The 10,257-nt window shown below is 40.2% G+C and overlaps 3 protein-coding genes across 3 annotated transcripts; 2 read left to right on the top strand and 1 right to left on the bottom strand.

Moving 5' to 3' along the window:
* Positions 1–3,047: 3,047 nt before the first annotated feature.
* On the bottom strand, positions 3,048–5,830 carry fbxl15 (F-box and leucine-rich repeat protein 15). The gene is made up of 5 exons (XM_071535246.1): positions 5,687–5,830; positions 5,131–5,290; positions 4,489–4,991; positions 4,080–4,306; positions 3,048–3,886 (listed from the first exon to the last, which is right to left on the bottom strand). The coding sequence occupies exons 1-4, from the start codon at positions 5,710–5,712 to the stop codon at positions 4,117–4,119; spliced, it is 879 nt and encodes a 292-aa protein (XP_071391347.1). The 5' UTR covers positions 5,713–5,830; the 3' UTR covers positions 3,048–3,886; positions 4,080–4,116.
* Positions 5,831–6,933: 1,103 nt separating this feature from the next.
* On the top strand, positions 6,934–8,448 carry gpx9 (glutathione peroxidase 9). The gene is made up of 5 exons (XM_071535243.1): positions 6,934–7,065; positions 7,191–7,284; positions 7,760–7,890; positions 8,030–8,160; positions 8,251–8,448. The coding sequence occupies exons 1-5, from the start codon at positions 6,934–6,936 to the stop codon at positions 8,306–8,308; spliced, it is 546 nt and encodes a 181-aa protein (XP_071391344.1). The 3' UTR covers positions 8,309–8,448.
* A 338-nt stretch (positions 8,449–8,786) lies between these two features.
* On the top strand, positions 8,787–10,211 carry ndufb8 (NADH:ubiquinone oxidoreductase subunit B8; the record flags this gene model as incomplete). The annotated part of the gene is made up of 4 exons (XM_071535245.1): positions 8,787–8,895; positions 9,157–9,283; positions 9,507–9,606; positions 10,056–10,211. Coding segments are annotated over exons 1-4 (474 nt in total), but the record flags the coding sequence as incomplete, so codon positions are not given.
* Between the last annotated feature and the right edge of the window lie 46 nt (positions 10,212–10,257).

Below are 10,257 nucleotides of genomic sequence, written 5' to 3'. Positions count from 1 at the left end.
GACAGAAGACAAATGGCAGTTAACCTGTGGATACAAAAAGGTGAACAGCTTTTTGGATGTGGAAAAAAGTTGATTTTGAAACATTATATATAGCCATGAAGTGATTAAAAGCCTAAAACATAACTTTTAATAAGTACAATAAACCTAATTTATCATACATTTTGATCTACATCATACTGTTTTGCAATATCCTTTTTTATTTGCAACATAGGCTATATTCAGATATTATCAGACAGATATTATATATACAGATATTATTCTTAGGTATTTCATTTTGCCTTGCTTCTTGTATAGCCCTCCATAAAATATTTACAAAATATGCAATTGTGAAACAATCTAAACATCAGAAACTGCTTCAAATGATATTGTGCATGCAGATAAGTAAGTGTAACTTTTGTTCTAATTAATTTATAGAACTATTATATCACAGATCTACATGGCTTGCAACTACCAGTATGTGATATCATATGAAATACCTTAGTGAATAAAATATTTTGCCTGTACTCCAATATTTGAAGGGAAATATACATAAGGACAATGCCCACCTTCAGCAGTAAATTAATACATTTACAACCTTACAAGTGGGAAAGTAATTCTAGTAAACATGTGCCCTGTTAATGTGGGTGAAACATGTTGAATACAGCCTATGGTTTTCATCCTTTTCTGTATATCATGTTCATAGTTACGCAAGTTAATGAACTTAACTGAATAAGCCTGAAAGTTCCTGCCAACCTCAAATTTGCCCCCTGGACTGGCATGAGAATCGTCTCCTGCTTGGATCACGTTGGGAAGATGAAGTGAATTTGATTTATTAACACACAAACATCCTGCTGTGATGAAACTTGACAAATTTACCATGGGAAATATGTGGCTTTACCATAACAGTGGGAAACATAATGCATTTACAGGTAAATGCATAACAATTTGGAAATGTACAGTATACATTTGATTTAAATTTACCATTTCCTGCCATTAACAGTACCATGGCACAGACATGTATCTCTTTTTATGAAATTCAAATGTAGGTGAAATGAAGGTGAAAGAGGCAAAAGAATTTGTAAGAATAAAACTAGCACATGACTATGGTTTAAACTAATAACATGGCAGTGGAATTAATGTTTCTTTTCATCTTCATCCCTTCATCCCATTCCCAAACCATGCTAAGTAAATTAACACAAATACCAGGCTGAGAGTCAGACAGAACAGCCCACACAGCAGGTCACAGAGATGAGAGCATGACAGCCTTACCATCACAACAGATTTTTTTTTTTTTTGTTCCAATAGTATCTATGTTTGCTATGTGGAGCAACTGCCGCCACACACATGAATGAAGCTCAAAAGCCTCTGAAAAACATCATTAAGTTACTCTGTTAGAAAGGCTTTCGGAAGCCGTCATTGAGATTTATCCCTTTACATTTCATCTAGCCTAGTTTTACTAAGTATATTATATGATGCCAGGGGCTACAACTGCATAGTGAATAAAATGGACCAACTTCATTGTGTCTTAGCATAAAATGATCAGTTGCTATTGATCCATAATTTGGACAAGTGCCAGATTATTGACAGGAAGACAAAATATGTTAGGCCAGCTATGTTTCAGAAATCCCCCCATACACTCAATCACTGGAACAGAAATTGCTCCATGGTATATAATAACGCAGCCATGTTTCTTTCCCCCCTCTAGATCAATGCTAATTGAGGTCCTAGATGATGGATGTGGTCTGAAATGCTTTTAACCCACTGACTGCTGAGCAACACATCAAGGAAGGGCTACTGTACTGTTTACACACTGCTTCAATCCTCTGGAGCACTGAAGATGCCTTTTGCTGGCTGATTGTTATGGTTACAGGTGACACTGAAGCATGTGATATTTTGCCTGTATTATGGTAAATTGTTCAAGAGCTATAACGCAGGGGCAGAAATAGATCATCTATTTTGAGGATATGAGGGAAATTACAGATGCATGAATTTCTCTGTGACAAAAGCATTACTTTCATCTGGCAATTTATGTACACTGATTCCTAAAGGACATACTTTTTTGTTCTTGCTTACACTATGAAATCTCAAAGTTTAGTTGATAAATGTAGAATATGGATAAGTACTGTATATAATATAAATTCCAGGATGTATTTTACAAGATTGCGAATGACAATGCGATATCTCCTTGGCAAAACAACAGCACAATCTCATGATCAGCACTGTTGACAGAAGGATGCCGCTCCCCGAAGCCCTCCAAGCACAACTCGGTGTTGGTGCACCTTCAGTTTCTGGACAGCACAGAGCAGATGGGGTAAATCATGCCATCAAGTGGAAAATAGACCTCTTGTGTTGTCAAAGACAAGTTACAATATAGTCTGCCAATCTTACCACCAGAGGAAACCATAAGAAGTGGTTTTTCAAAAAAGATTGCTGTAGCAACAAGGGAAAGTCGTGATTCCTGTTGCGGATTCATTGCATCAAGTGCATACAGAGCATAAAACTGATGCTTCTTTTCACGATTTGATGTCCAACCACTCATACAATAGACTCTTTCTCTACATCATAGCAAACTTACATGTCCTATAATATAGTCAGGGGCGCTGCTAGAAACTCTGGGCCCCCTGACAAGTTGTGACACTGGAACCTGACACATCTGACTTAGTACAGTATCACCTCTCCTCCCTGAATGTAGTTCAGTAGGCCTCTCAAACAACAAAATGTAAGTTGACAAATAACCTAACTCATTGCTGCCACCTTGTGTCGATTTAAGTTATAAACAGTCTTGAATTGTAAGAGCTGACCCCAATCTCCAACCATACTAGTGCAATGCTTTGAAAACAGCATCTTACACTTTACTCTTAGGGGATGTCATACAGGAATCTAGCCTGCTTGTTTCCAGCAGTTTACAGATATGGGCCACTCTAGTCTCCTCTCCATTCACTGAGACCCATTCTGTTGGCTGCTGGGAAAAGAAGCAGGCTTACATACAGCAGAAAGTTTTGTGAGTCAAGAACAACACAGGCTTGGCATTATGGACTATTGCAACTACTTTATAGTGACAGACAGTGATTATATTATATACAACAATGTAATACAGTGTGATAAACTTTGAATGCTTTAAACAAGGTGAAAATTGTTATTCTTATACAAGTTCTATGACTAGGTAAATCTTGGCCTAATCTAATTGAATTAGGGTGATAGGACTGATATTTTAGCAGGATAACAGTTGCATCATTTCTGATGCTATTTGCTTTTCCACTTTGATATTTTCAGATTTATACAGTACTGTGCAACAGTATTTCAAACCAATGTATTTTTAAAAAAGGGCATCAGAAAGATTTAATAGGGTATGGTGTTATTTAAAATTATTTAAAATAAAAAATACACTATCCCAACCAAGTATGCAGTAATTAATACTATGGATTAAGTTAGCACATGCATGCAAAATAAAATGTTTAATTAAACTCAAACATTTTAAAATGTTTCTAAATGAAACATAAGGTTACTTCTTCTTACAATGTGAAAAGCTTGATAACATACACAAAGTAAAACATGTACTTTGATTAAAAATCAAAAACAATATGCTGTACTTTGGTTTGATTTGCCCTTCTTAAAAGCCACAAGTTACAACACTGAGTGAATAAGAAATAGTGCAGTGATAGTATCTGTTGGACACGGGGCAGCAACTCTGAAAGGTGCATGGCTTTCTTCAGTCATTTGTAAGTGTAGAATTATTGTCGATGCCATCCAAGATAGGCATGTTTAATGACACTCCAAAAAAAGAGTTTCTTTCCACAACATATTTCCCCCCAAACACACCCATGTCTTCTTGTCTTGTCTTGTCTTGACGTAACTGATATACCCATAAGATGCAGTTGAAAGGCATCAACTGCTTTGACGACGAAACCTGTAACCAAAGAAGGAAAATGTTGATTACTGCTGATCATTTGTCACTAGCACAATCTGCTGCAGTCTATCAAAAGAATATGAGCAAATAGACAATGTTCATAGGCACATAGTTGAACTCCCTGTTTGCATATTTGATTGTCAGCTTTGGATATCAAACATGTCAAAACCTCCTATTTGTCACCATTACCTACCTGTTTACACTTGTTGGATGGATAGAAGCCCCTCTGGCTATATTTGAAGATTGATAAAGGGGGCGAACCCCACCACATCCTGCAGAAGTACCAGCGCCCTCTGTAAAGGCGGCTCAACGTCAATCTCTACATTCCGCTTCCGCAGGGGATCGAGGCTCGACTCGGTCACATTGTGACAGTGATTCACCTTCAGGGACTGCAGCTTGGGGCAGTACTCCGCAACAGTCCTGTGAGCACAGCATGCAGAGGATTCTTATGGATGGGTGTGCCAGAGAAACGATCACAGATGAGGTGGTCCATGTCAAAGTGTGGGCAGGATGGCACAAAGTGTGACTCTCTGAACTAACAGTTAGTTGGACTATTATGAAAAAAATGAAGTGTGATGTCAAGTGATGTCATGAAAAGGTACCTGATGGACTGGTTCCTAACCCGCAGGCAGCCTGTCAGGTCCAGCTGCTCCAGGCCCCTGCAGTTCTTGGCCACCTCCTCCACAGACTCGTCAGTGACGTTGGCGTTGACTGCCACAGACAGAGACCTCAACTTCAGACACTTCTTGGCCAGGTAGCAGATGGCGTCGTCCTTGAGCTGGCGGCAGGCGGTGAGGTCGATCGACTGCAGCCCCCCGCAGTGGTCAGCCAGGCTGCGCAGGGACAGGCTGTCCACCCACTCGCAGTGCGCCAGGCCCAGGTGCTGTAGGTGCATGCAGCTCAAGGACACGGCCACCAGGGAGTGGCGAGTGAGGCGAACACACCCCCTCATGTCCACTCTCAGCAGGTGTTGGTTCTGGCCGATAACTGGCAGCAGCTCCTTGTCTGTCACCCAATCTGAGCAGTTCTGAAGTGACAGGTTCTGGAGAACTTTGTTGTCCCGTAACATTGAGCAAAATGCCTCCTTGGGAATGCATGGCCCAATCTGTTTAGAACAGAGCAGATGATAGACGTTCTCAAGACCTCATACAGCAGCCACTAATGTCTCTCACTGTTACAGGCTAGTAAGAAAAGCCACCACACTGAAATGTTTCACACCCACTCCATCACTCATCAGCACCTACCTGGGACAGATCATAAATCCGACAGTTGGATAGATACACCTGGATGAGGCCGTGGAACTGCTTGCTCACTCTCTGTAGGCTGACTAGGTGTCGCAATGGCAAATGGCATAAAATATGTGGAACTAGAACATCCTCCCAAGGCAAGTCCAAAAGATGGCAGCTGCCGAAAAAAATGCAAATCTTGTTTTAGAGCTAAAATCTGTTGTATGCAACGCCAAAGCGGTTCTAGGGGAACAATCATTAGACAATCATTGTTAACGTATTGCTAAATTAGTGACAGTATAGATTAGTGACATCAACATCAGCGTTTGCTGAATTACACCAGTGAAGGTTGTGTCATCCATGCCATGGTATTAATTTAATCCATATCAGTCAATAATCCACAACAAATAGTTAATCCGATATTGTCTAAGATAAATAAATGGGAGCAGTAACACTCAGTCACCTGGTTCTTGCTGCTCGCAAGCTATCGTTAGCTGACTAGCTAGCTAACTCGCCGACCACCGAGCCGGCTGCTTTTTAAATACAAACCCCAAGGTTTACAAAACGCACATACTTTCGCACTCCTGCTTCTTCATCCATGTTGAGTCGACAATGTTATATAGAGTTGTTATTGAACTGTTGTTCTTCATATAGCTAGTAAAATATTGTACACTCCCTTCGCATCTTGCAAGCGTTTTGAGGTGTAAACCATTGCTGTCTTCAAGTGCTGTCAGAAAAATCTAATTTTAGCCGACGGGGTCTGAAAGACCCAACAAAGTAGTAAACATGACGGAGAAATCTGGACATTTTCCGGGACCACGAGTTGCCGAGATATGCCGTTTAGGGAAAATTGAATCCGTGTCAACAACTGCTGGTAAAACTGATATATACAACAACTTTTCTCTAATTTTCTCTATAACTCAACTAAAACATCAGCTGCATGCCCGATGCGTTTTTCTCCCATTCATTCGACCGGTGCAGCGCAAAGTAGAGCCACATGATTTATAAAATAAACAGCTACCAAAAACCTATTTTGTTTCAGGGTCCATTTTGTTATTATTTTCTACCAAATGTGAGACAGGTAGTATTTACGTCTTCACATTTTGTAGTAGAAGCTTACGAGGAACACTTGAAAGCAGCATGTGTTTAGATTTCCGGGTTTATAAATTGGCCAGCAGTGGTTGGTCACCGGATTTTGCTCTCTCGGTGTATCAGCGATGAAGAAACAAATAAAGGGCATGCACTGGTTATATTATGTTACAGAACAGAGTACATACATAGGCTACTATTGTCTTTGACTAGACCTTCGATTAAATTGTGCATTAAATTCAGACTACATAACACAAATGAAAATATAGGTCATATGTTGACTAATGATATAAAGCTGTTGCAGAGAAAAAAACACTGATTTTGGCATCAAGTCATATTTTTGCAACTTTAGCATGGAGCATGGTCATGAGCACATTTATTTGTAAGAACCTTTTATAAACGTGTCCCAGTTGAGTGACAAAGCTGATGTTAAATATTCCCTACACACTAGTTCAGATCTCAGCTTGATATTTGACTTCTTTCTGTGACTGTCAGTTGACAGTGAGAGGAAAGGATGTGGCCAAATGAGCATGTTCTGCAGACCCATGTATGTGTTGAACAAATGACCACCCTGCCAATTCACCTCTAGGCAGAGGAACAATGGAGTCAGTCATGCTGAACAATTGCTGACCCAAGAGTTATGTTTCACTGAATGAGGTGAGCCAACAGGATAGCTGAGTGAATACCCACTCTTGACTGACTACAAGCCAATATACAAGCTAAAGTACAAGTATGGCGGATAAATCAATCTATGATTTCTGTGCTGAGACCCTGGATGGACAATCCGTTCCACTCAGTAACTACAGGGGTAAGGTGCTTCTGATCGTCAACCTTGCCACTTTCTGAGGGTCAACAATAGAGGAGGTAATCTTTTGCATCAGCACTTATAAATAATGACCTTATGACATAATCTCATAACACATAGCCTGTGCAGTCTTCTTTTGTCGAGACATTTGAGTTGGTGTCTGATTCAGTTACTCCTTCCTCAGTTCCACCGACTGAATGCACTGATGGAAATGTTTGGGGATCTCAACTTCACCGTCCTAGGATTCTCCTGTAATCAATTTGGCATTCAGGCACCTGGTAGGCACAGTGAACTTTTTGAAATGGGACAGATATAAAGGATTTTAAGAATATTATTTAGTAAAAATAAAGCTTTCTTATCAGTCCCTCAGTCTTACAGAGTGTGGTCTATAACCTGATAGCCATCAGCAGCCTACTGTAGGCCTACATGCTGTATCTGTCCAATGTACATGCTCAGTCAGATGTGTTATATGACAAGTTGTTCTGAAGAAGTAGGAAGAAAACACTATATGGGGCTCATTCATAAAATTTACAGGCAGATTTTGCATGTCACTATTCTGTTACCGCAGAGTTTTATGCATGAGCCCCTATATACACATTACAGTTTTCATGTCTGTTTATAAAACTTATAAGAAAAAGCCTTTTCACCCTTATCAATTAGTTCTGTTAAAGCATTGGATTAGATTTTGGATTATTGGAGCCACACTTAGACACTGTATCACCATTTTATCTTGTTTGTTTATTTTTGTTTCAGAGGAAAATCATGAAACCCTTAATATTCTGAAGTATGTGAGACCTGGCGGGGGGTTTGTGCCCAAGTTTCCTGTGTTTGGCAAAGTTGAGGTGAACGGATTAAATGAAGAACCTCTTTTCACCTATCTCAAGGTAGTGTATTTGGCATGGGATTGGGCTTTGAATTGATCTTATTAATGATGAAACATGAGTTGTCATTAAATATCTTATTGCTATCAACCTGAAATTAATGCTCACTAACCAACATACTGCTATTGCTCTTTTATAACAGGACTTTTTGCCATTTGTAAATGCTGTAATTGGAGACACAAAGAAATTATACTGGTCCCCAATCAAAGTCAATGACATTCGGTGGAACTTTGAGAAGTTCCTCATTGCTGCAGATGGTGTACCTTTCAGACGGTACGTCATAGACCTGGATGGATGTCCGATTTACTTTGAAGTTAGACATACAGTAAGCCCATAGGTCTAATGCACTTTTCTTTGTTTCAGTTATGACCTTCACTGTCCCATTCAGAGGGTGGAAAGGGACATTGCAGAACTTCTCTAGCAGACTTTGTTCAACTTAACATCAGTGGCAGAGTGACGATCCCCCAGTAAATGCAGAAGTGCACCTGAGCTGGATCTGATGGGAGGGGAAGCAGGACTCAGAGGTTCAGTGCATTCACTCTGAGGACAACTTCCCTTCAGCCGCTGGTGGTGTTTTCAGTGTCACTTTCTCCTCTTCTCAATGCGATGTTTTCTGTTATTCCAAAACACAATAAATATTTAAATAAATAACTTTGTTCTAAAGTATTTATGTTTGCTTGTGTATTCTATTTCCTTGCCTCAAGTGCTACAATATATGTTTTCACACCTGGAAACTAAGTATACGTCATCAACATAATGAATAGGGTATTCAACAATCAGAGTAGAGGCATTTGCTAAAGCAGTGTAAATAAGTAGTGTAAGTAATTCGCCCATATGAATTGGCCGTTCTGTCTACCCATAGTTCCAATCTTGCGCATGCGTATTTGTTGTCAGCCAGACAGCAGCAGCCAGTAAACATGGCTGGTGTTGGTTTCCGACGGTGGGCCCAAGCTCTTTCTAAAGGGAAAGGGCCTGGCATGTCAGCGCTCCTATCGGGATGTAGAGCAGGTCAGTAGTTTATTAGCCTTTGACCATGCTGTGTGATACATACGTCTGAAGATATGTCTCAGATTTTAAGGTTTCAGCCCCTGAATGGACATAACCTTGACATGCTAACGTTAGCTAACGCTAGCTAGCGGCCACCGCTGTCCTGTGGCTGCAGAACGTCAGATAGAATAACATTGTTGTTACAGCCTACTGTACTGCTTCATTTGCTAGCTTTCTGCAGATGAGCGTCTGTATCCAAATGTCCCATTGTCCGTGTTTCAGCCTCTGGTGGTACGAAGGATAGTCTTCCTGGTCCATACCCCAAGACCCCAGAGGAGATAGCTGCAGCAGCAAAGAAGTACAACATGAGGGTCGAGGACTATCAACCACATCCCGACCAAGGCGAGGGGTGAGGCTGATTTTGAATAGCCAGTCATAGCAGTTTCAACCGTACTTTTTTCTTTGTCATACGTTGTTGTACGTTGACATGTAATATACAACTTGATTATGTTGACTAAATGCTTGTAGTGTTCTGTCAGCTGTCACCACTGTGTAAATCACCAGCAGCATACCAGCAATTGATTTCATAGATGGTTACATATCATTACTGTGTGTATTTATGTTTTTTGTAGCTATGGTGATTATCCAAAGCTGCCAGATAGATCTCAGCATGAGAGAGACCCCTGGTATCAGTGGGACCACCCTGACCTGAGGAGGAACTGGGGAGAGCCGGTAAGAGAATGATGACATTATTACATGTTCCAAGATACATTTACTTTTGTGTTCCCTTATATTTCCAAAAATGATTTATATATGATTGATATACAGTTAATAACATTTACCACAGCATTAAAGAGACATATTGTAACACCCACATCACTTTGTATCATCGTAATTGCCGTAAAAAGCTACAATGCCCTAGAATACCTGGATGTACCATTGTAGTTTTAATGACACAACTTAACTTTTGACATTGCTTATATCAATAATAAGAAATTGATCATTCTGAGGTACATCATATCCCTCTGAAAGGGGACTGTACTGCTGGTAGATATTTAGGCAGTGTTCAGATCCACTTGATTCCACAGAAACACCAGTCAAGTTAGATGGCAAAAGAAATAGTTTTGTCAATATGAGATTGCTCCTGGGAATTAATCAGCATTTGTTCTCTCTTTTTTAAGATGCACTGGAATTTCGACATGTTCATCAGGAACCGTGTGGATACCTCTCCCAGCCCCGTTTCCTGGACCACAATGTGCAAACATCTGTTCGGTTTCTTCGGATTCATGATGTTTATGTTCTACCTTGGGGAGGTATTCCCAGCATACCAACCTATTGTAAGTACAGACAAAAGCCAGGACATTTTGTTCACCTTACAAAATG

The sequence above is a fragment of the Centroberyx affinis genome, unplaced genomic scaffold (assembly GCF_046629955.1).
Source record: "Centroberyx affinis isolate AG114_WGS23_722 - 3 ecotype Tasmania unplaced genomic scaffold, CSIRO-AGI_Caff_v1 ptg002683l_1, whole genome shotgun sequence".
Classification (NCBI taxonomy): domain Eukaryota; kingdom Metazoa; phylum Chordata; class Actinopteri; order Beryciformes; family Berycidae; genus Centroberyx; species Centroberyx affinis.
This window is presented reverse-complemented; position numbering and strand designations above follow the sequence as displayed.